Source organism: Nyctereutes procyonoides, unplaced genomic scaffold (genome assembly GCF_905146905.1).
Source record: "Nyctereutes procyonoides isolate TBG_1078 unplaced genomic scaffold, NYPRO_anot_genome, whole genome shotgun sequence".
Taxonomy (NCBI): Eukaryota; Metazoa; Chordata; class Mammalia; order Carnivora; family Canidae; genus Nyctereutes; species Nyctereutes procyonoides.
This window is the reverse complement of record NW_026575162.1, coordinates 2040381-2067589: the sequence shown is the minus strand read 5'-3', so window position 1 is coordinate 2067589 and position 27209 is coordinate 2040381. Positions and strand designations below refer to the sequence as shown.

Genomic DNA, 27209 nt, shown 5'->3' with positions numbered 1-27209 from the left:
AAATTAACAAGACAGGAAACAATAAATGTTGGAGAGGATGCGGAGAAAGGGGAACCCTCTTGCACTGTTGGTGGGAATGGGAACTGGTACAGCCACTCTAGAAAACTGTGTGGAGGTTCCTCAAAGAGTTAAAAATAGAGCTGCCCTATGACCCAGCAATTGCACTACTGGGGATTTACCACAAAGATACAGATGCAGTGAAACGCCGGGACACCTGCACCCTGATGTTTCTAGCAGCCATGTCCACAACAGCCAAATTGTGGAAGAGCCTCGGTGTCCATCGAAAGATGAATGGATCAAAAAGATGTGGTCTATGTATACAATGGAATATTACTCAGCCATCAGAAACGACAAATACCCACCATTTGCTTCGACGTGGGTGGAACTGGAGGGTATTATGCTGAGTGAAGTAAGTCAATCAGAGAAGGACAAACATTATATGGTCTCATTCATTTGGGGAATATAAAAAATAGTGAAAGGGAAATAAGGGGAAAGGAGAGAAAATGAGTGGGAAATATCAGAGAGGGAGATAGAACATGAGAGACTTCTAACTCTGGGAAACGAACAAGGGGTGGTGGAAAGGGAGGTGGGCGGGGGGTTGAGGTGACTGGGTGACGGGCACTGAGGGGAGCACTTGATGGGATGAGCACCAGGTGTTATGCTATATGTTGGCAAATTAAACTCCAATAAAAAGAAATTTAAAATAAATAAATAAATAGGGAGGTATTTTTCTTAAATAAAAAGTTACATTACAAAACAACTCAAGATAAAAACAGTCATTTAAAGGAAGTTTCTAAGTTTTGTATAAATTTAGAAAGAGAAGTTCTATGGTACACTAGTTAGGAACAAGGAACGGTTGGCCTCAAACCCCAATTTGATGACTTGAGTCTGGGCAAACAACTTCATCCCTTTTGGATTATATTAGTTTTCTCCTCTAAAAATGGGAGCAATAATTATAGCTCATATCATAAAAACGAACTGAGAGGCACCTGGTGGGTTCAGTCAGTTAAGCATTGCCTTTAGCTCAGGTCATAATCCTGTAGTCCTGGGATCAAGTCCCACATTAGGCTCTCTGCTCAACAGGGAGTCTGCTTCTCCCTCTGTTCCTCACCCTGCTTATGCTCTTACCTCTCAAATAAATAAATTAAATATTTTAAAAAAAAATTAAAATAAAACTGAAATGAATCTCAAATAAATTAAATATTTTTTTAAAAATTTTTTTAAATAAAACTGAAGTGAAAATTATGAGTTAATATATGTAACATATTCAAAACTGTATCTGGCACATAAGAAACACTTAGTGTACTGCTGATATTGAAGACAATAAGAGCAGGAATTGTAGACAAGAGTCTAAAAACTCCTTAAGAATTTCAAAATGAGACAGAAATAGAAATTCTCTAAAATCACAAATGACATCATCAATAGAGCATTATTTTGATTAGCCAACTTACCTTATTATATTCCACATGGAGCTTTTCCTGTTCATTCTCTAATTTATCCTTTATATTCTTTTGTTCAGCCATATTTTCCTGAATTTGAATCATGCGCATATTTCTCTCTATTTAAATTAAATATCCAATTTTACTTTAGTAGAAAATAAAAGCTGATATACAAAACACACAAAAGAAGCTAGCCATAAAGATGATGACATGGATAATCTTACATTGTTTACAGTACTTTTAACCCTATTCACAAATACATAAAATCAGCATTTTATAACACACAACTTACTAGGAAAATAAACATGCTAATTTTACTTAACATATATAATAATAAATAAATTTCAAAAACTGACAAACATTTTCAATACCACTTTGCTCATTGACAATGTGCATATATTAGTGTCTATACTGACCAAAGTAATAATTCACAAAATCAGCAGTGAGAGCAGGTTGCTTATGCTTTCTCCTTCCATCCACACTAGAACTAGTATCTGAATTGTCCACTGGAAAGATATCTGTACTGATCCCCATTAGCTCTGCTTTCCGCATCAGTTTACGAATGGCTGAAGCACTGCTAGTGAGTGGTCTGGGCAATTTTTCCCTTGGAACCCAGGCCTGGGGTCTGGTAGATCGAGCTAGTTCTGCTTTGGCACGATACTGCTGAAGCCGGGCATTGATCCTTGCCTATAAAAGAAATGCATACAAATTTTAAAAATATTAAAATCTAACATATTCCTTATGATTTCTACTCGCATGCTTAGAGAAAGTAAAGATAACCAGAATTTCCTATATCAAGGCAAATTATATTTATCCACAGTAATTAAGATATACTGTATTATTCTTGGGTTACAATAAAGTAGGTCTACCCCTAGTAACTCTTCTATGTCCTAATCTATGATCAGAGTTGTCAGAAACTAATTTGATTAAACTAAAGTTTCTCTTCTCAGTAACTGTTAAGTCTCTATGAATTCACTTAATTTACATAGAAATACATTCTAGAAGATGGACAAATTGATCAGATCCTTTACATAAATATTGAAACAGACTGAAAAAATATGGTCAACCCACTGCACTGATAGAATAATTTCTCTAAGCCACATTTTTCAATGTATTTGTAAATATGCTTCATAAAAGGCTGCTCTGTTTACTAGATGAGGAGTACTCATCAGCTACAAAATACATTCACCATTTACCATAATGACAATCTACTTCCTAGGTAACTAAGCAAATTTCATAATTATACTTCACATATCATTGGCATGCACACATGAGATTTGAAATCCATAACCTTGAAAGAAAAAACACGAATTTGGGCATAAATTCCATACCTGTGCTTCTGGTGACAGTTGCTTCTCCCTCTCTTGCAAAGACATTTTACAATAGGACTGTAGAGCCAAGTAGTTTTTTCTCTTCCACTTTCTGTCTAACCTATCTGCATGCTGCTTACAATAAGCAAAAAATGGATCTGCTATATCCTATACCAAAAAACAGAAGGAGGGGAGTGAACATTTTTACTCCAACAAGTAATAAACAACCTAAAAGAAAATATTTCCTTTTTGAAGAATCTCCTACAGTGTTGATTATTTCTAAAATAAATTACAAAAGTAATTTTTACCCATAATGATAAAAATTGCTGCTTTGAAACTTATCTTGTATATCAACTTCAAATTAACACTTTTTTCCTTAAATTTAAAGGGCCTTATAGACTTAAAAATACTGAAATCAAATCCTATATATTGTATTTAGCTAACTTGTGCACCTAAAAAATAATAATAATCACCATTTAAAACAAAAAGATTTTAATACTCTTGGATTGAAGCCATCATTAAATATTATGCATACACAGATTAATAATACAAGACAATATATCCAGAAAACATAGGACTAGCAACCACAGATAAGTGGAACATTGTTAACTGGTTAGCAATGCAGGGACATATTCAATCCAAGATAAAAATGGATTAAGAAAGCCAGACCTGTCAATTGAACACATTAGGTATCACCTTTAATACACTTCAAATGGAAAACACAGCTCTCTCATAGCCATCTCTCAAAATACTAACCTAATGGGTACATTTTTTATTCATAAAAAGTAGGGAGAAAGAAAAGAAGAGAAAAGAAAAGAAAGAGAAAAGAGAAAGAAAAAAAGAGAAAATTTACTCTATCAAAACCAAAAATAACTTGTAAATCAATATTTAACCAAAACATGTAATCTACATTCATTCTTTAGATCTGCTCTAAGGTGGGGTGGCATGGGTGGCCCAGTGGTTGAGTATCTGCCTTTGGCTCGGGTTGTGATCCCGAAATTCTGGGATCAAGTTCCACATCGTGCTCCCTGCAAGGAACCTGCTTCTCCCTCTGCCTCTGTCTCTGCCTTTCTCTGTGTGTCTCTCATTAATAAACAAATAAAATCTTTTAAAAAATTAAAAAATTAAAAAATTTTAAAGAATAAAAATTAAAAAACAATCTGTCCTAAGGAAGAGAAATAAAGATAAGCTCTCTGTACATTTTTTATATAAGTTATGTTAAGGTGGGGTCTTACAACCCAAAGAGAGATGATGACCCTAAAAAAGAAGCAAATTAGAAAGAAAAGAAAGGGAAATAATAACAATAACAGCAACAACAACAATATAAATGTAAGGTATCCGTAACATAAAAAAAATACATTATTCAATTCTGTAGTGTGATATCCACAGATGTCACAATACAGTACTGTGAATAACATTATAGAATTTGGAAATACAAAAGCCTGAACATAGATCTTGGGCCAGCTCCAAAATTTACTGGTTTTGCAGCTTTGAACAAGTTGCTACGCATCTCTGAGTCTCTTAACTCATTTGTAAAATGGATTTAATAATAATTACTTCATATAATTTTACTTTTTTCTTTTTTTTTCTTTTAATTACTTCATATAATTTTAAAAGTAAAGTAACAAAAATGTAGGTAGGAGATTGTATTAACACACATATACATACACACTGTCACTTTCTCATGACATGTTCTAAATCTTGGTGACAGAAGATGATAAACAAAAATAAAGATTAGGGACGCCTGGTGGCTCAGCAGTTGAGTGTCTGCCTTCAGCTCAGGGCGTGATCCTGGGCTTCCGGGATCAAGTCCCACATTGGGATCCTTGCATGGAGCCTGCTTCTCCCTCTGCCTATGTCTCTGCCTCTCTCTGTGTCTCTCATGAAAAAAATAAATAAAAATTAAAAAAGAAAGAAAGAAAATCAAGATTATGTTGAAACTTAGACAAAATGCCCAAATCTAGAGAAATGTTTTATTGTTTTAAAGTAGGTAAGGTTGAAACTGAATTATCAGATATAGGATTCATGCTTGCATAGGTGAGTTAGGCATTAGGAACAAGATTCTGAATTAGGAAAAAGTCCAGTCATCTCAGGTCTGAAAGATATCTGAAAAGGAACAAGTAACCTAGGTAATTTTTTTAAATTAATTAATTTGGGATTAGAGGACAATAAGCCTAATTATAAAGCTAGAATGACCAAGGGATTAATATTGCTCAGTAATGAACAGATATACTGAGCAAATCTTAACTATGACAGAAAACACTGTCTTCCAGTATCTATTCTCCCCATCCTCCCCTTAGAAGAACCCTCTGAGTTTTTACTGGGTAATAGCAACACCTTCCTAGATATCCCTGCTCCAGCTTCCTTGAACTTAGATATGGCCATGTGGTAAATTCTGGACAATGAGATGGATAAAAATTCCAGACTATGCCCTTGAAAGGAAGCTGCATATCTTCTCTCTCCTCCTTCCAATGGATGGAACTCAGTCAAAATAAACTATCTCTGACATGTAAGAAAGTGCAACAGACTAAGGGAAGCTGAGATAACAAATAAAATCCTTAGAACCAAAACTCCTCTGAATATCAAATCAGTCTAGAATCTTTATGTTAGAGCTGATTCAACTTCTTCCATGTTTAAACCACTAAATTATTTGGTTTTCTTAAACCAGCTGAAATAGTGTCCTAATTAATATATTAGTTAACTTGGAATATCCTTTTAAACTCCTTAGAGAAACTGAGCTTTCAAGATCCATTCCCAATGGAAAAGGGACAGGTAAAAACATTCATCTGAAAGTCTACTATGTGCCAGGCATTTACATTCTATCTCATTTATTCTATATCACTACCACTTGAGATGAGTTCTATCATTTTAATATCAATTTTATGGATAGAAAACTGAAAATGAGAGAGATACATTGCTGACCCAGTATCTGTGGCTAATGAGTAAGATCTCACTTTTTTAACCACTACCTGACCAATGAGATTCACTTAAGGAGGTCTCTAAATAGAGATAAATAAAGCCCAACTCTGGGAGATTCTGATTCAGGAAGTCTAAGGCAAAGGTTTTAAATGAGAATGCTTTGAGGGGCAGCCCTGGTGGCTCAGCGGTTTAGCGCCACCTTCAGCCTAGGGCCTGATCCTGGAGACTCAATCTGATCCTGGAGACCCGGAATCGAGTCCCACATCGGGCTCCAGGCATGGAGTCTGCTTCTCCTTCTGCCTGTGTCTCTGCCTCTCTCTCTCTCTGTGTCTCTCATGAATAAATAAATAAAATCTTTAAAAAATAAATAAATGAGAATGCTTTGAGAAACAGTAACAACAAACATAAATGAGTAAAAAGGCTTGAAAGATTCTGTAAAAATTTAAGACAAAAGTAAATGATGGGGGGGGGTAATAAAGATTAATAAAGATATGAGACCTATGTAGGGCCTGTGGCAAATTGGAATGCCCCACCTATAAAGGCATTCCAAATTCAAGGTTTTGTTTTTATAACAAATCTCCTATCAAACAAAATCTATCTACAGGTCAAATTTAGTCTGTGGGCCTCTAAACTGCATAATTTAGTCTAAAATCTTAAAAACATTTTTTTTCTTTTTTAAACAAAGCTCCCTAAGTGTAAAGACACTATACTTTTAAGAAAGTAAAGATGCTTAATTGGTGTCTTGATAATAAAATTCAAATATGGGGACTCCTGGATGGCTCTGGTAGCAGTTGAGCATCTACCTTTGGCTCAGGGCATGATCCCAGAGTCCTGGGATTGAGACCCACCTCGGGCTTCCTGCATGAAGCCTGCTTCTCCCTCTGCCTGTGTCTCTGCCTCTGTGTGTGTGTGTGTGTGTCTCTCATGGATAAATAAATAGAATCTTTAAAGAATAAAAATAAACCTCAAATATGTATTGAAACCAGAAAAGTGTAAATACTACAATGAGTTAGGAGCTTATTTGTCTTCTCAATTATAATACCACCAATGTTCGTGTCTACTACACCTCAACTACCTAGTTGCCATGACTATACCTAGATTCTACATTCTTCCCATAATTTAATGACTAAAACATATCATTCTCAGAGCATCATCTTTTATCTATCCTGGTCATTCCATCTGAGACTCAAGTTTTTAACACCATTTGGATCTGTAATGTACTGACTTTCTACCTCCTGACTTCTTACAGCCCATGCACATCAAATGACTGCCCTCTTTACCTGACTATTCCATTAATTACTCTTTTGCATGGAATAACAACCCTCTTGCTTGTCCTCATCTAGTTTCACCTGATAAAACTTGATGCACAGGTAACTCCAACTCTCCCTCTATTTTGTACTTGTACCTGAACAGCTGAACACATTCTCAAATTAATTTATTCGCCATTTTCATAGATGACTATTAAATAACTTCATCTCTCCCTCAAATCTTCAATAGCTCCTCTCTATTCCTGCCTGGCAGATGCTGACCTTATTTGTTTCTTTTTTCACTGGATGGGGTTGGGAAGGGAGGAAAAAAGCAAAATAAAAAGGGCAACTTCCATTTCCTCCCATCACTACATACATACATCAATCTGTCTGCATCCATATCCATATCCTCTGCCAAATCTCCTATTACTTAGGATAAATTGACTATTGTTCCTGTTTAAGGTAACCTTCTCTTTCCTCCAGCAATTCACCTCTCTTCTACATTTCTTCTCTCCATTGATCACTCACTCCCTTCAGGATATTTCAGCATGCAACATAAAAAACACACCATAATTATCTCTGTAAAAAGCTTTAAAAATCTCTCTTGGGCTCCCATATGCTGGTCAGCTTCTAAGCTCCTCTTTAAAGTAAAATTATAAAGACTTGTCTATATTAGCTATCTTTAATTCTATTCCACTCCCAAGTTTTCATGACTACCAACCACTCCAATAGCTCCTATCCAGGGAATAAAACCTTCATTTTGCCAAATCCAGTGATCATTTCTCAACCTTAATCTTGCTCAGTGCTTACTTCTTTCAAACATCGCTGAGATACTATTCTTAATTCTCCTTCACCTCACTATTACTCCTTGATCTCTCTGGTAGATTCCACTTTATTTTCTCAACCATGAATGCTAAAGTAGCCCTATGGCTATCATCAGACCTCTTCTCCCCTCCATCAACTCTTACACCTTAGGTATTTTCATCTAGCCATTTTTCCATAAATACTATCTATACTCTGAGAGCTCCCAAATTTCTATCTTTAGCCTTGAATGCTTCCCTAAACTCCAGCCTCCTAGCCAACTATCTGCTTCCTGTCTCCACTAAGATGTCGAATAGGCATCTTGAACTCAACATGTCCAAAACTATCCTTAATTTCCCCTTTTCCTGCAACAAATCCACTCTTCCTACGTATTCTCCATCTCACTACACTGCAACTCCATTCTACTAGGAACTCAGGTCAAAGAGAAGCTACCTGTGATCTCTCACTTTCTATAATACTCTACAAACAACACATCAGCAAATACGTACAAAACATTGCATTTCTCACTACCTCTACCCTAAAACCTGTTACAATAAGATTCCTAACTAGTCTCCCTACTTTCACTTTCACCCTTGCCTCCCTATGGTCTCAATACAATTACTGGTGGTCCTTTTAGACATCAGTAGGTTCACATGTCCTCTATGCAAAACTCTTATGGCTTTCCATCTCACAGTAAAATTCCAAAGTCCTTTCCGTGTTCTTCCAAGTCCAACATTATATTCTATGACTCCTTCCTCCCTTCTTACCAATCCTAGTCCCTAACTCTGTACCAGCCATATCAGTCTCCTTCTTAATCCTCAAACCAAGCATGTTCCTATCTCAGTCTCTACATATTCTGTTCCTTCTGCCTATAATGCTCTCCTCTCAAATAAATGTATGTTCCCTACTACCTTCCTTATTTATTTTCATAAAATGTCACCCAAAATGTCACATTATGGAGCTCTTCTTACCCTACCTCCCTTACTCTCTAAATACTTTGCCTTGCTTTGTATTTTTTCAAAGTACTTATTACAATCCTTTCGCTTTTTTTCTTTTTGCTTACTTCTCCACTTTCTGTACTCTCCCATGTGCCACTCAAATGTAAGACACCTTAGAGAGCATATGGTTTATCTGTTTTGTTCACTGCCATCTCTATACAGTCTGTAACAATGCCGAATACGAATAGGTCAATATATCTGTTGAATAAATATATTGAGTAAATGACAACAGAACACATTAATTTGCAATCCTTAAATAGCTAAAGATAAGATAGATAAGGTAAAAAGAAATAGGTGAATCCTGCTGAAGTTTCTAATTCTTCCAGGGAAATTTCTTCCTATATTTACATCAGTTCTTATCCATAGTAGACACTTGTGACATCTTTTAATACCATCCTGTACGGTTGTTTAATATTTCACTGTGCTTACTGTTTATCCCCACCTAGCTGAATATTGTGCCTTAAAGCTTTTTTTTACGCTCCCTGACAGACTTCTCCATCCCAATAACTAGCTTAGTACCTTGCACATATGCATAGGCCCTCAATTATGACTGACTTTACTGAGTGTTATGAAGTTATTTTGAATATAAATTTCACTGACAAGCAAAGTACAGGCCACTTCTAAACGGGTTTTAGAACACGAATTCAGTAAGGACTATATATTCATATTCCACAACTGCTTGCTGAGTTTTATTTCTGTCAGCCTCCAATTGTTGTCTTACAGGCATTTTAAGATTAACCTATTTATCATACAATTGTGGTTTATTTCTTGAAGACTGTTGTACTCAAATCTGAAACTCCCAGAAAATGAAGACCAAAAAAGAAAAATAATAAATTTGAGCAAGAATTCTTTCTTATTCTAGTACTTGAAATTTCTTAAGATCTTATAAAGATGAAATCTTTAAATGAAAATTCAATACCCAAATGTCTGGTGTCTAGATACTAAAAGAGAAAAATAAATTTAATAATGTACATATTTTGTCCTTTGCATAGTTCTGAACCATAAACAAAACTATGTCTGGAGCTGTGTAGTATTTCTTGAATGCATCTGAATGTAACCAACTTAGCTTTGTTGATATCTTTGCACTCAGGTTCTATCTAAGAACTTCAACTTGATCTCTTTTGTGATCTCTTTTGTGAAGGTAAATTTCCCCCATTTGGCATGCATCACTTGTTTCTTTCCTCCTCTTATGACTTAAGTATTTTTTTAATTCCTAAAACCACTTCTATACATTTCATGTAGACTGACTATCTAAAACCAAGATGAACTAAATCTAAATTTATAGTCTTTAGTATTTCTTATAAAATTTATTTTAAAATATATAGTTTCTTTTTACTCCTCAGGAAACGTTATCTTTATATTTGTCGTTTATATATTAAAAAAAAATACCAACCTAGCTAATGGGAAAATAAGGCTTTTTCCAAGAAAATAAAATTATCCTTTGGCATCAGATTTTACAAAGGCACTAGGTATAAAGCTTTTTATGGCACAAAAATATAGATAAGATTAAAGGATCATATTAAGACTTTAAAAGTATCAATTCTATTTTTCATTTTTTAACTGCATCCATTTAACCAAAAAAAATATATAAACTGTGTTAATTTATTCTGCAACTGAAGCTAATCTTATCCAATATCAGTTTTAGGAAAGTACTAATATTCTATCAGCACATATGATCTATCTTCAATTATTACTATATTTTATATTTCTTAAATTTAGTTGGACCATTCCAAATTATTTCTTAAACTGTGGTTTATAGTACATATACAAATACAATCTCATGGTAGGCATCCCAATTTAGGTACCAATACTGGTCTCACAAAATTAATTCAAAAAATAATGATATAACCCCTTTATCAATACCAGAATTGATGTATATTTATCTAACAGGTTACCACTTATATTCTTCAAAACAGGATTTAGAGTAGTTATCAAAATATGCAGAGTATAAGATAATTTTAATTAAGTTTTAATTATTAATTTTAAAAATTAAGTCAGGACTATGGTGGGGGAAGAGATGAGAGTGAAAAGTGCAATGAGGAAAAAAAGATAGGAAAAGTAAAATGGGTAGGAAAAGTAAGATGAAGGAAGACATACAGACTATTCCTTAAAGTTCTGTATAAGATCACAGAACTATCTAGGAGCTGTGATGATAAAAGATAAAGCCAATATCATTCAGTCTATGGGATTTTTTTTTTCAATTTAGACTGTTTTTCCTTTTCATGAATAACAAATACTAAAGCCATACTAATGTTCAGACTTTAATGCTCAGAGGTGATTCTTCTGACATTAAATGTACCTTAAATCAAAAATAACTTAATAACCTTGACTAAACAATGTTCTGATTTAACTCCCTAAAAAAACACAAAGTAAATGAGCCAACATTAACTCAACCCCCCTGATGGGGTCTATAGTCTGTGAGAATAAAGCCTAGGAAAGAAAGGATGACTGAAAAGCCAAATCCCACTCTACTGAGAGAATCTAGAAGAAGAGGGGGTAATACTACAAAAAGGCAAAGCCCAGGTATGACACTTCCTGTCATATGAGAGAGTTACTACATTACTATTAGACCACTGCAGGTAAATGTTCAATTACTTCCTGCTGAAAGCCTAGGTAAGATGCAACATCAAGAATATGAACAGCCAAAACATATCTTGAAGGCCCCATGCATATTGATACTAGACTCCTAATGTGGCTCTGAAATTTCCAGAAAATTAGAGTTAATACAACCAGTTACACAATTAATTATATCCATAAGATAAAAAACAAACCAGTTAATAAGCAAACACAAAGCTAGAAGCATCATGTACTTTAATTTCAAACTGTATTACAAAGCCACGATAATTAAAACTAGTATCATATTGACATAATAAAACACATGGATCAAAGGAACAGAATAAAGAGCCCAGAAATAAACCCATGCACATATGGTCAATTAATATATAACAAAGGGGCCAAAAATATACAATGGGAAAGAATAGTCTATTCAGTAAATGATGTGAAAACTGGATAGCCACATGCAAAGGAATGAAACCTGAAATCTTATATAATGGATTAAAGACTTGAACATAAGGCCTGAAACCATAAAACTCCTAGAAATAAAACAGAGGCAAAAAAAATGCTTGACAAAGGTTTCAACATTGGTTTTTTTAAAATCTGACATGAAAAGCAAAAGCAACAAAATAAACAAAATAAGCAAAATAAACAGTGGAACTACATCATACTAAGATTCTGCACAACAAAAGAAACCATGAGCAAAATGAAAAGGAATCTACTGGGTGGGAAAAGATATCTGTAAATCATATATCTGAAAAGGGGCTAATATCCAAAATACATAAAGAGCTCAAACAAATCAATAGGAAAACAAAACAAAACAAAATTCAAACAATCTGATTTTAAAATGGGCAGAATATATTAATAGATACTTTTCCAAAGAAGATATACAGATGGCCAACCAGTATATGAAAGACATAGCATCATTAAGAAAATGCAAATCAAAACCACAATGAGATATTACCTCACACCTGTTGGAATGGCTACTATCGCAAAGATAAGAAATAAGTGCTGGTGAGGATGTGGAGAAAAGGAAACCCGTGTGCACTACTGGTAGGAAGGTAAATTGGTACAGCCATTAGAGAAAACAGTGTGGAGGTTTCTCAAAAATTTCAAAGTAGAACCACCATACAACCCAGTAATTCCACTTCTGGATATTTACACAAAGCAAATGAAAACACTAACTCAAAAAGATATATACGCCCTTATGTTCATCGCAGCATTATTTACAATAAACAAGATATGAGAACCTAAGTGTCCATCAATGGGTGAATGGTTAAAGAAACTGTGATATATATTACATAATGGAATATTATTCAACCATAAAAAGTAAAATCTTGCCATTTGTGACAACATAGACTCAAGAACATCACGATAAGTTAAATAAGCCAAATAGAGAAAGACAAATATGACATAATCACTCTTATATGTAGAATCTTAAAACAAACAAACCCAAAACACACAGAGAAAAAACAAAAAACTCACAGAGAAAACAGACCACTGGTTGTAAGAGGAAGAGGGAGAAGGATGAGAGAAATGGGTAAAGGGGGTCAAAAGATAAAAACAAACAAAATCACAACAAAAAACCCAAATAAGTTAATAAGCAAACTCAAACTTATACCTAGTATTAAGAACTAAGGGAAAAAACTCTATGTACCAAAAACTTGGCTCATCAATATTCCCAGGTTAATACAAAAGAAAAATATCAGTAAGGCAAAATGTAACAATAAAAAATAAAACAGCATCAAAATGTAAAAAGTTATATCAGCAAAGGAATAATTCTAAGAACCTAAATAATTCTGTCCAGGTATGTAAGTGTCTAATAATAGAGCTTAAATAGAATTTTTAAAGGAATTGATACTCTGCATATACTCCAAATAAATCATACTTCTTAAAGTTAAACTTCAAATAAAGGTTAAATAAGTTTATAGTCTTAGAAAATTACCAAAGTGAAAGTAATCTATTTTCTAACATATGCTTTAATAGTTCACTGAGCTGGGATGGCAGGAAACACCATTTAACGCAAACCAAAGAGATAAGGAGACACAATAAACAGTTATTCCAATATCACCAAAAAATGATGCCAAAAATATACCCTCAGGCAATGCCTTTAGATAAATGGGAAATCAAAACAAGGATACATAGGAAGGAAAACAAATATGGAAAATACTACAACACAAAATGATGATTTGAAAACTAATTTTACTCTAGAATTATTTTTTTAGCAAGGTTTACTGAGTGATAGCAAAGTGATAGTACGAAGCTTATTATTTTTAATAAAATCTTACCCCAAAAACACAATAATGCTAAAAAGCAGATCAAACAAAAGTTGACTGATAGAAGGGACCCTCTCTCAACTTGTATTCTAACCACTGAAGACAGTGAAAAATAAGAGAGAACAAAAAAAATCCCTCTCATTATAACTGCATGTTCTAATAAAGGTGAGACACAATAAACAAGATAGATAAGAATCACATATATTAAACAGTGGTTAGGTATTAAAAAGAGGGGGAAAATAGCAGGAAAGGGGATTAGAAAGTGTCATGGAGGGAAAGTGCTACAACATTAGACAGGGTGACCAGGATGTCTACAGTGAGATGCAGACAAAGAGTGAAGATCTAAAAAAATGTGAGGGGATGAGCCATGAGAACATATAAGAGGGAAGGGCAGCCCACACAAGGAAAAATAGGAGCTTACCTAACATTCATTTCAGGAGCAGAGAAAAGACCAGGGAGATTGAATGAGGGGAAATGATGAGGTCAGAAATGGAATGCGAACCCAGATCACACAGAGCTTTATAATCATTTTAAAAACAACAACAAACAACTGGCCTCTACTGTGAACCAGAAGGGAAGCCACTGAAGGGGTTTTGAGCAGATGAGTGACCAGATCTGACTTAGAACTTACTGGGACAATATTAGCTGCTCCTGATAAGATCCTCTACTCTCTAGAAAAGGACTGGCAAACTATGACTTGAGAGCCAAATTTGGGCCCATTTTGTTTTGGAAATAGTTTTATTTAAACACAGCCATAGTTATTCATTTATAATTTCTTCTAAAACAGTTTTCACAATCAATGGCAAAGTTAAATAGCTGTGACACAAGCCACAGGCCCAAAAAGCCGAAAATATTTACTATCTGGCTCTTCAATGAAAAAAAAAAAATGTCACCCTCTATCCTTAAAAGGCAAAAAGAAAAACAAGGGAAGAGTTAGGATGTTATTATATTAATTCAGGTGACAAAGGATTACAAGGACTAGGATAGCAGTGATGGATTTATTAAGAAGTGGATATATTCTAAATATATTCTGAAGACACAGTTTAACAGATTTACTGATAGATTAAAAGTACAATGTGAAATAGTCATCTGAGTAACTATCATAAAGTGAACACTAAATACTTTTTTAAATAAAAATATAAATTACCAAATGCCTAACCGCCACATGAAGGTATTACTGAAGATCTCACATAAAATGTCTAATTTTAAGCAATGTAACTTCTTGATGAATTCATGAAAAATTATTTGATCCACCAAGAGCTCATTCCTACCAATCCTGATCCTCCCAGCAATATTAAGGCATCAGTTCAATAACTACAGATCTAATTTGTGCCCTTGACATTTAATCCATGAATGATTTTAGTCCATTAAGTCAAAGGTTACAGGAAAAAAATTATCAATAAAATCTATAATCTTGACATTCCAAGCAAGGGGGTCTCAAACTTTTCTGTGCATCAAAATCACCTGGGTTCCTTTTCAAATGCAGATGTATTCAGTAGGTCTGTATGGTGCCTGAGGTTTCCTATCTCTAGCAAGCTCTGGAGTGATGCACATGCAGAGACCACCGTTTGAATATGAACGCTGAAACCACTCTATTAAATTGTTCTCGAGGGAGGGGCAGGATGGCGGAAGAGTAGGGTCCCCAAGTCACCTGTCCCCACCAAATTACCTAGATAACCTCCAAATCATCCTGAAAATCTACGAATTCGGCCTGAGATGTAAAGAGAGACCAGCTGGAATGCTACAGTGAGAAGAGTTCGCGCTTCTATCAAGGTAGGAAGACGGGGAAAAAGAAATAAAGAAACAAAAGGCCTCCAGGGGGAGGGGCCGCGTGAGGAGCCGGGCTGAGGCCGGGGCAAGTGTCCCCAGGACAGGAGAGCCCCGTCCCGGAGGAGCAGGAGCTGCACCAACCTTCCCGGGCGGAAAAGGGCCCGCAGGGAGTTAGAGCAGGACCCAGGAGGGCGGGGATGCCCTCGGGCTCCCGGGGACACTAACAGACACCTGCGCCCGGGAGAGCGCCCCGAGCTCCCTAAGGGCTGCAGCGCGCACGGCGGGGCCGGAGCAGCTCGGAGGGGCTCGGGCGGAGGCTCCGCGGAGGGGGCTGCGCGGCTCCGGGGGCAGCTCGGTGGCGGCGGCGGGTCAGGCAGAGGAAGAGGCTCTGTGCGGAGGGGGCTGTGCAGCCGGGAGCAGCTCGGGGGGCTCGGACGGCGGCTCCGCGGAGGGGCTCGGACGGCGGCTCCGCGGAGGGGGCTGCGCGACCCCGAGCGCTAATCCCACAGCGCAGGCCCCGGAGCACAGGGCGCCGCGACACAGCCCAGGATCCGGCCTCCCCCCGGGACAGGCAGAGGCCGGGAGGGCCCAGGACAGCGAGGACGCTCCTGCCCCGAGCTGAGCAGATCAGCGGCCCCGCCCCGGAGCCTCCAGGCCCTGCGGACGGGACAGAGAGCCCCGTAGTTCCTGCGGGGGCTGAATCCAGGCTTCCAGGGCTGCCATAGCCCCTGGGGCTGTTCCTCCTGGGGCCTCACGGGGTAAACAACCCCCGCTGAGCCCTGCAGCAGGCAGGGGCAGAGCAGCTCCCCCAAGTGCTAACACCTGAAAATCAGCACAGCAGGCCCCTCCCCCAGAAGACCAGCTGGACGGACCAGTGATACTCCCCCGTGTTCCAATACAACTTGTTTTTGGACACTCTGCACTGAGCAAAATGACTAGAAGGAAAACCTCACCTCAAAAGAAAGAATCAAAACAGCCCTCTTTCCCACAGAGTTACAAAATCTGGATTACACTTCAATGTCAGAAAGCCAATTCAGAAGCACTATTATACAGCTACTGGTGGCTCTAGAAAAAAGCATTAAGGACTCACGAGACTTCATGACTGCAGAATTTAGATCTAATCAGGCAGGAATTAAAAATCAATTGAATGAGACGCAATCCAAATTAGAAGTCCTAACAACGAGGGTTAACGAGGTGGAAGAACGAGTGACATAGAAGACAAGCTGATGGCAAAGAGGGAAACTGAGGAAAAAAGAGACAAACAAAAGACCATGAGGATAGATTAAGGGAAATAAATGACAGCCTGAGGAAGAAAAACCTACGTTTAACTGGGGTTCCCGAGGGCGCCGAAAGGGACAGAGGTCCAGAATATGTATTTGAACAAATCATAGCTGAAACCTTTCCTAATCTGGGAAGGGAAACAGGCATTCAGATCCAGGAAATAGAGAGATCCCCCCCTGAAATCAATACCGTTCAACATCACAACATCTAATTGTTAAGCTTGCAAATTCCAAAGATAAAGTGAAGATCCTTAAAGCAGCAGGAGACAAGAAATCCCTGACTTTTATGGGGAGGAGTATTAGGGTAACAACAGACCTCTCCACAGAGACCTGGCAGGCCAGAAAGGGCTGGCAGGATATATATTCAGGGTCCTAAATGAGAAAAACATGCAACCAAGAATACTTTATCCAGCAAGGCTCTCATTCAGGATGGAAGGAGAGATAAAGAGCTTCCAAGACAGGCAGGAACTGAAAGAATATGTGACCTCCAAACCAGCTCTGCAAGAAATTTTAAGGGGGACTCTTAAAATTCCACTTTAAGAAGAAGTCCAATGGAAAAATCCACAAAAACAGGGACTGAATAGATATCATGATGACACTAAACTCATATCTGTCAATAGTAACTCTGAACATGAACAGGCTTAATGACCCCATCAAAAGGCGCAGGGATTCAGACTGGATAAAAAAGCAGGGCCCATCTATTTGCTGTCTACAAGAGACTCATTTTAGACAGAAGGACACCTACAGCCTGAAAATAAAAGGTTGGAGAACCATTTACCATTCAAATGGTCCTCAAAAGAAAGCAGGGGTAGCCATCCTTATATCAGATAAACTAAAATTTACCCCAAAGACTGTAGTGAGAGATAAAGAGGGACACTATATAATACTTAAAGGATGTATCCAACAAGAGGACTTAACAATCCTCAATATATATGCCCCGAATGTGGGAGCTACCAAATATATCAATCAATTAATAACCAAAGTTAAGACATACTTAGATAATAATACACTTATACATGGTGATTTCAATCTAGCACTTTCTACACTCGATAGGTCTTCTAAACACAACATCTCCAAAGAAACGAGAGCTTTAAAGGATACACTGGACCAGATGGATTTCACAGATATCTACAGAACTTTACATCCAAACTCAACTGAATATACATTCTTCTTAAGTGCACATGGAACTTTCTCCAGAATAGACCACATACTAGGTCACAAATTGGGTCTGAACCGATACCAAAAGATTGGGATCGTCCCCTGCATATTCTCAGACCATAATGCCTTGAAATTAGAACTAAATCACAACAAGAAGTTTGGAAGGACTTCAAACATGTGGAGGTTAAGGACCATCCTGCTAAAAGATGAAAGGGTCAACCAGGAAATTAAGGAAGAATTAAAAAGATTCATGGAAACTAATGAGAATGAAGATACAACCGTTCAAAATCTTTGGGATGCAGCAAAAGCAGTCCTGACGGGGAAATACATCGCAGTACAAGGATCCATTCAAAAACTGGAAAGAACTCAAATACAAAAGCTAACCTTACACCTAAAGGAGCTAGAGAAAAAACAGCAAATATATCCTACACCCAGCAGAAGAGAGTTAATAAGGATTCAAGCAGAACTCAATGAAATCGAGACCAGAAGAACTGTGGAACAGATCAACAAAACCAGGAGTTGGTTCTTTGAAAGAATTAATAAGATAGATAAACCATTAGCCAGCCTTATTAAAAAGAAGAGAGAGAAGACTCAAATTAATAAAATCATGAATGAGAAAGGAGAGATCACTACCAACACCAAGGAAATACAAACGATTTTAAAAACATATTATGAACAGCTATACGTCAATAAATTAGGCAATCTAGAAGAAATGGACGCATTCCTGGAAAGCCACAAACTACCAAAACTGGAACAGGAAGAAATAGAAAACCTGAACAGGCCAATAACCAGGGATGAAATTGAAGCAGTCATCAAAAACCTCACAAGACACAAAAGTCCAGGGCCAGATGGCTTCCCAGGGGAATTCTAACAAACGTTTAAAGAAGAAACCATACCACCATACCTATTCTACTAAAACTGTTTGGAAAGATAGAAAGAGATGGAGTACTTCCAAATTCGTTCTATGAGGCCACCATCACCTTAATTCCAAAACCAGACAAAGACCCCACCAAAAAGAATTATAGACCAATATCCCTGATGAACACAGATGCAAAAATTCTCAACAAGATACTAGCCAATAGGATCCAACAGTACATTAAGAAAATTATTCACCATGACCAAGTAGGATTTATCCCCGGCACACAAGGCTGGTTCAACACTCGTAAAACAATCAGTGTGATTCATCATATCAGCAAGAGAAAAACCAAGAACCATATGATCCTCTCATTAGATGCAGAGAAAGCATTTGACAAAATACAGCATCCATTCCTGATCTAAACTCTTCAGAGTGTAGGGATAGAGGGAACTTTCCTCGACATCTTAAAAGCCATCTACGAAAAGCCCACAGCAAATATCATTCTCAATGGGGAAGCACTGGGAGCCTTTCCCCTAAGATCAGGAACAAGACAGGGATGTCCACTCTCACCACTGCTATTCTACATAGTACTGGAAGTCCTAGCCTCAGCAATCAGACAACAAAAAGACATTAAAGGCATTCAAATTGGCAAAGAAGAAGTCAAACTCTCCCTCTTTGCCGATGACATGATACTCTACATAGAAAACCCAAAAGCCTCCACCCCAAGATTGCTAGAACTCATACAGCAATTTGGTAGCGTGGCAGGATACAAAATCAATGCCCAGAAATCAATGGCATTCCTATACACTAACAATGAGGCTGAAGAAAGAGAAATTAAGGAGTCAATCCCATTTACAATTGCACCCAAAAGCTTAAGATACCTAGGAATAAACCTAACCAAAGAGGTAAAGGATCTATACCCTAAAAACTATAGAACACTTCTGAAAGAAATTGAGGAAGACACAAAGAGATGGAAAAATATTCCATGCTCATGGATTGGCAGAATTAATATTGTGAAAATGTCAATGTTACTTACCCAGGGCAATTTACACGTTCAATGCAATCCCTATCAAAATACCATGGACTTTCTTCAGAGACTTAGAACAAATTATTTTAAGATTTGTGTGGAATCAGAAAAGACCCCAAACAGCCAGGGGAATTTTAAAAAAGAAAACCATATCTGGGGGCATCACAGTGCCAGATTTCAGGTTGTACTACAAAGCTGTGGTCATCAAGACAGTGTGGTACTGGCACAAAAACAGACACATAGATCAATGGAACAGAATAGAGAATCCAGAAGTGGGCCCTCAACTTTATGGTCAACTAATATTCGATAAAGGAGGAAAGACTATCCACTGGAAGAAAGACAGTCTCTTCAATAAATGGTGCTGGGAAAATTGGACATCCACATGCAGAAGAATGAAACTAGACCACTCTCTTGCACCATACACAAAGATAAACTCAAAATGGATGAAAGATCTAAATGTGAGACAAGATTCCATCAAAATCCTAGAGGAGAACACAGGCAACACCCTTTTTGAACTTGGCCACAGTAACTTCTTGCAAGATACATCCACGAAGGCAAAAGAAACAAAAGCAAAAATGAACTATTGGGACTTCATCAAGATAAGAAGCTTTTGCACAGCAAAGGATACAGTCAACAAAACTCAAAGACAACCTACAGAATGGGAGAAGATATTTGCAAATGATGTATCAGATAAAGGGCTAGTTTCCAAGATCTATAAAGAACTTATTAAACGCAACACCCAAGAAACAAACAATCCAATCATGAAATGGGCAAAAGACATGAACAGAAATCTCAGAGAGGAAGACATAGACATGGCCAACATGCACATGAGAAAATGCTCCGCATCACTTGCCATCAGGGAAATACAAATCAAAACCACAATGAGATCCCACCTCACACCAGTGAGAATGGGGAAAATTAACAAGGCAGGAAACAAAAAATGTTGGACAGGATGTGGAGAGAAGGGAACCCTCTTACACTGTTGGTGGGAATGTGAAATGGTGCAGCCACTCTGGAAAACTGCGTGGAGGTTCCTCAAAGAGTTAAAAATAGATCTGCCCAACGACCCAGCAATTGCACTGTTGGGGATTTACCCCAAAGATACAGATGCAATGAAATGCCGGGACACCTGCACCCTGATGTTTCTAGCAGCAATGTCCACAATAGCCAAACTGTGGAAGGAGCCTCGGTGTCCATCGAAAGATGAATGGATAAAGAAGATGTGGTTTATGTATACAATGGAATATTACTCAGCCATTAGAAATGACAAATACTCACCATTTGCTTCAACGTGGATGGAACTGGAGGGTATTATGCTGAGTGAAATAAGTCAATCAGAGAAGGACAAACATTATATGTTCTCATTTATTTGGGGAATATAAATAATAGTGAAAGGGAATAGAAGGGAAGGGAGAAGAAATGGGTAAGAAATATCAGAAAGGGAGACAGAACATAAAGACTCCTAAATCTGGGAAACGAACTAGGGGTGGTGGAAGGGGAGGAGGGCAGGGGGTGGGGGTGAATGGGTGACGGGCACTGAGGGGAGCACTTGACGGGATGAGCACTGAGTGTTATTCTGTATGTTGGCAAATTGAACACCAATAAAAAAAATAAATTTATTATTATAAAAAATCTATAATCTTATATTGTTTCAAAGAGAATTTTCTGCATGATAACAGAGTGCAACAACTCATACTTTATCACAGAAGAAACGACCATGTTTTACATAAAATACAAGGAACTTTAAGGCTAACTAATTGGTGTGAAACATAATCACATAAATTTCATTCAGCAAAACTGAACCTGTGCTATTGCTCAGTTTTAATAATAAATGTGTTATAACATGATTTGAATATTATAAATAATCTGAAATATCCGCAGTGGATCAGAAAGAAGAAACTTCAAATGGATCCTCACCAATGAGATAAAGTACTATGTCAGAAGTCATTAGAATATGGAACGTTTATGATGTCACTGGATGAAATTGCCTATATAAATCGGCCATTAAGGGACACCTGGGTGGCTCAGTTGTTGAGCGTCTGCCTTCGGCTCAGGGCGTGATCTCAGGATCCAGGATCGAATCCGAAATCTGGCTTCCTGGGAAGAACCTGCTTCTCCCTCTGCCTGTGTCTCTGCGTCTCTCTCTCTCTCTCTGTCTCTCATGAATAAATAAATAAATCTTTTTAAAAAATAATAAAATAAAACAGCCATTAAGAAGAAATCTCACTTAACAAGTCTTTTTAAAAAGGGGGGGGGCTTCCTAGAATGTCATATATAATTAAAACAGAAGATATCCCCACAAACAATAGATCTGTTTTAATTTAATTAAAAATTTGTTTTTTAATTAAATATGCTATTATATTACATGAATCTTAGTCTATAGAAGTACAACCCTAAGAAGTAGCCAAGAACTTAACAGCATGATTACTACCAAAAGCAAACCTCATTGATATAGATTCATAAAAAGTCCTGAGTTTTAAAATATCGTTCAGAAGTCTTTTTAGTTTTCTAATTCTGTTAAGTATTTGTAGCAAAATACCAGAAACATGCAAATATGTTGTAAATCATTTCTCCCCCCCCCCGCAAAAAAAAAAAAGTATACTTAACAAGGCAGCAAATGTGGAGAAAAATCATATTTTATTATTCTAGAATCCAGAATTTCTACCTAATCAATTAAGGGAGGCAGCAAGACAAGGAAAAAGCCTCAGGTCCAGTTTCCATACCCTGATTTATTTCAATTTCCTCTGTAAATTTCCCCAGCTTAGCTCAGAGATATAGACATGTAGATCACAGATATGAACTATTTATTTAGTTAATACTGTGTTTTGTTTCATTTGAATTTGAATACCTTTAGACATTTAGATACTCTCTCCAAATCACTGTAGCCCGTACTAAATTTCACTGTCTTGTATATGGCTCTATCACACATTTTCCTTTCTTTCTTTTTTTTAAAGTTATTTATTTATTTATTTAAGAGAAAGAGAGAGAGAGAGAGAGAGAGAGAGAGAGAGAGCAAGCATGCACACCAGTAGGGGAAGGGGCAGAGGGAGAAGCAGACTCTCCGCTGAGCAAGGAGCCCAATGTGAGACTCGATCTGAGATCATGACCTGAGCTGACAGCAGATATTTAACCAATTGAGCCACTCACATGCCCCTCTTTTTACTTTTTTAAAGATTTATTTAATTTAGAGTGCATGTATGCATGTGCAATAAGCATGCAGGGAAGGGGGCAGAGGAAGGAGAGAGAGACTTTAGCATGCCCTGGGCTGAGTGGAGCCAGTAGCCACTTGATCTCATGGTCTCAAGATTACAGCCTGAGCTGAAACCAAGAGTCAGACCCTTAACTGTGCCACCCAAGCACTCCAACTTTCCTTAGCTACTGTCTACTCCCAAAAAATTGTGAATGGGGCTATACAAATTAACCCAAGCTGCTATAGTATAAAAGGTAAAGCTCTCAGTAAGTTATAAAAGAAATGGCTGCAAAGGAGGCTTCCTGATGGCAAAGCTCAGTTTTCTACAAGTACAGTAATACCCTTAACCTTCAGATTCTGTGACTTAGTTATTCTTGGGATTTATCTGTTCTTCTAAATCTTAGTTGTATTGCTCCTCTGCACTTCTGCCCACCATTCTGAGTTGTAGTCGTTGTAGTCGTTGTAGTCGTAACTAATAATCCACACAGACCTATTATATAATTAATTATACCTTTATGTCTGCCTAAGAGCTGTGAAAATGTTCAATGTTTACCCAGTACCCTTCATCATTAATCAAAGTACAATTCATCAGAATCAGAGACTGGTACAAAACCCCGTACCAAAATATAACTGCTGTAGAACTCATTTATTCAAAAACTATATCCCTCAAAATCTACACAACAAATTTTCATCAGATTATCTTTTTCACTTGATTCCTGTCTATGAATTAAATGAGCTAGGACAAAGACCCAATATAATAAATATTTTTATAAGACACTGAGAATTTAGCCAGTAAAAGAAGGAATGCAAGAGACTTAGATATATCACAGATCCACCATGAATAGACAGTAAGAATTATCAAGCAAAACATCCAAATACCTGTCTACATAAAGAACTTAAAGAATCAACAAAACTTAGTCTCAGGACTCCTTGAAGTCTTAAAAATTATTGGAGATTTGAAAAAGCTTATGTGATTTATATTTATAGACAGTCCCCTTTTGGAAATTAAAATAATAAAATTTTAATATATTTATTCATGTTAAAATAATCTCATTATGTTAAGATAAATAATTTTTATTTATTAAAAATACTGTAATTTACACACACAAACTCAGTGAGAAGAATGGTACTGTTTTATATCTTTGCACATCTCTTTAAGGTTTAGATAGCTCACATAAAAGCTAAATTCTCAAAACTATTTCCATTCAGTATGTTATATTGCTATGTTATATAATCTCTGAAAATATCCACTATTGCTCATGAGAGAATTAAGAGTAAAAAAAAAATGTATATACCATTTTCATATTGTTACAAAGATAGTTTTAACCTCATAGATCCCTTGAAAGAACATGAAGGAGCTCCCAAAACACACTTGGAAAACAACTTACTGCTTAACCTAAAAAGCCAATAAACCTGGAAGGAAAATTATAAAATTAAAAAAAAAAATTGTAAAGAGGCACCTGGGTGCCTGGCTCAATTGGTTAAGTATCTGCACTCAGTTGAGGTCATAATCTCAGGGTCCTGGGATTGAGCCCCAGGTCAGGTTAGCCTGCCTCCCTCTCTACCCCCTGCCCATACTCTCTCCTCTCACTCTGTCTGTCTAATAAATAAATAAATAAAATCTTTAAAAACAAATTGTAAAGAGACAGAAATACAGATACTGAAGACAGAGTAATGATTTTATTTATAGAAATAGAGTGAGATTATCCAAGACGCTGACATTTTAATGCTTTAAAACAACCTGGATTATGTTTCATTTTATCTGTCAGATCTCACAATAAAATTTTAACATATTTTCCAAACGTTTAGCTTTAAAAATGAAAAAAACTCATATATTTTTTTACTTTTGAAATTTTAGTCCAGTGATCTAGGCAAAGACTTAAAATAAGCTTAATTTCTTTTATGATGCACACCTGTTGTGTAGGACATAACAGAGTCATGAAATGCCTTATGAACATATTCACCAATGATGGGTTTAAATAAACCTACCTCTTCTGCTGCTGCCTCTGAAAGCAAACCTTCCTTCTGGGCACAGGTCACATGGAAATAGGCTCTGCACATCCCTGCATCACAGCTAATGCAAACTCCAGTTCTAGCAAAACGAGGGTCTTCACAGAAGCTACACTCCTATAATGGAATAATAGGAAAACTCTCAGAATAAAAATATCTCCAGAACAAGACTTCATTCTCATACAATGCATCCATAAAATACAAATAGTGAATCAACAGCATATTAATAGAAACATTAATAATTATAGGCAAGAAGTTTATATGAAAAATTCTATGGTTCTAATGAACCAAAATTCCATTGATACAATAATGACAGTAATAATAATTTGAAGGTTTACTATGTGCTAGGCACTATTCTAAACATTTTACATATACTAATATATGCAACCATTTGCTACACTGTTCCACAATAATAAGCAGAAGAGGTATTATATCCATTTTACACACAGGAAAACTGAGGTGAAGACAGTTTAAGAAATCTGCTCAAAATAACCTAAAAAATAACTGCCACATCAGTATTCAAACCAGGGTAATCTTACTTTAAATTTAAAGTCCATGCTCTTAACACTAGGCTACACTGATCTGAATAGAATACTGCTTGGATAATGAAAGAAAATAAGTCAGAGAAAATTCACCAGTAAATCAGAGAAAATTCACCAATTTCTTTCACCAAGAAATTGCAGCCAAAGAAATCATGCACTTTTAAAGTACCTTTCAAGTGAATTAAAAGTAATCTTAAGTAAACAATTTGCTCTGGGACATGTTACAGTCAACTATTTATATCCTTTCTGAACACAAAGAAAAAAACTATATAACTAGAAATTTAAACTACTGAAATTACTTCCAATCCCCCCAAATTTATTTATCTTTTTCACTATCCAAACCACAGAAAGAAAAAAAAATTTAGTTTTAAAATATAAACTACTCTAATAAGTGTAATCTTCATAAAAGAAAAACCTGCTAAATTGTGATAGATTGTCAACAGACGATTAAAGAACTGTTTAAAGTAAATATATTCTAAGTAAATTATAAAAAAGGAAAACATAAAAAATTAAAAAGTTTCAATAGACACTAAAAATGTCACTCTCACACTGTAACAGTCAGTGACTACCTGCTAGGTAGACAGCAACAAACTGACCTATCAGCAAAGAATAAAAACAGCAAGAACAGGACTCAATACAGATGTGAAAAGACACCCAAATCCTGATACTCTACTGCTTGGTTAAGGGTGTTTGTTTTTTTTCCCAATAACAGTAGAGGGTGTAGGATATAAAATATGAGCAAATAGTAATCTAAACATGAAAACAAAAAAAAGAGTGAAAGAATGAAACAGAAGGAGAGAGGAAAGGAAAGAGAGAAATGGAGAAATTATATTATTTCAAGAATGACAATAGTGCAAACAGAACCAAATTGTTCAGGATAGTTCCCAAACTAATTCAGTGTAATATGATATAGCTGAACAAGGGATTTCAGAATGAATACAAGGAAAAATTTCCTGACAATAAAGTCTTATAAGGACTATAGAACAATCTAACAAAAAAAAAAAAAAAAAAAAAAAAAAAAGAATCTTCTCAATTGCTTGAAACACTTAAAATGCTAGGAAACTAAGTAACTGAGAATACAGGGGAGAAAGTAACCAGGATTAGGAAATGGATACATAGGTCTAGAAGAGCTGTCCCAGTCATAATTCACATCACTGTTTAATTTTGCAGATGAGCTAGAGAATACACAATTTTTTTTACTCCACTTCCTAATCATACTTCAAAACAAAAGCAAGTTATAATGAAAAATCAGCTGACAATTACATATTTAATGATTCTCTTTTCCAGTTCAGAGGTCACTGCTGGTTTCAGTTATATGAAGTAGTATCTGGTTCCATTGCTTGTAGATTTATGATAAAAACGTGTGCCTACTGAAAATTACTTAAGCTAGTCCCTTCTAGGCTCTGTGTTGGTAAATTATGAAGCAGTTATCAAAAAGTAGTCCCTTTCACTTCCAACAAGGTGGACTAGGTCATTTTCATTAATCCTGCCAGAAACTAGAAATATGGACATGTTAATTTTTTTAAAACTATAGATTAAAGGCATCAGAGAGATAATATGATAATAAGAAAATTCAACAGGAATTACCCAAACTAAAGCACAAGAGTTTTGGAGTGACGCTGGAGGGAGAGCGATGGAGGTGGTAGTTAGAACCTAAGGAGGATATTCTGGATGTAACAGCAGAAACTGTCAAACTCTTGAATTTTCAATATCAGGATTTTTCAAGAATCTTTAAGTTCCCCACCCCACCGTAAGGTGTTACTAACGCTATTCAAGTGTCTTCCTTCCCTATTTCCCAAAAGATAGCAACGGAAGAGAACGTATCAGTGCCTA

At 36.5% G+C, this 27209-nt stretch overlaps 1 protein-coding gene across 2 annotated transcripts in view; it reads right to left on the bottom strand.

Annotated features, from left to right (window-relative positions):
• Positions 1-27209, bottom strand: part of PHF14 (PHD finger protein 14) — a 217288-nt gene that overhangs the window by 148914 nt on the left and 41165 nt on the right. For both annotated transcript variants that reach the window (XM_055314889.1, XM_055314890.1), the window contains exons 7-10: positions 24814-24951; positions 2771-2917; positions 1856-2126; positions 1452-1558 (exon numbers count right to left, since the gene is read on the bottom strand). In XM_055314889.1, the coding sequence (XP_055170864.1) occupies positions 1452-1558; positions 1856-2126; positions 2771-2917; positions 24814-24951 (663 nt within the window). The remainder of the gene's footprint in view (positions 1-1451; positions 1559-1855; positions 2127-2770; positions 2918-24813; positions 24952-27209) is intronic.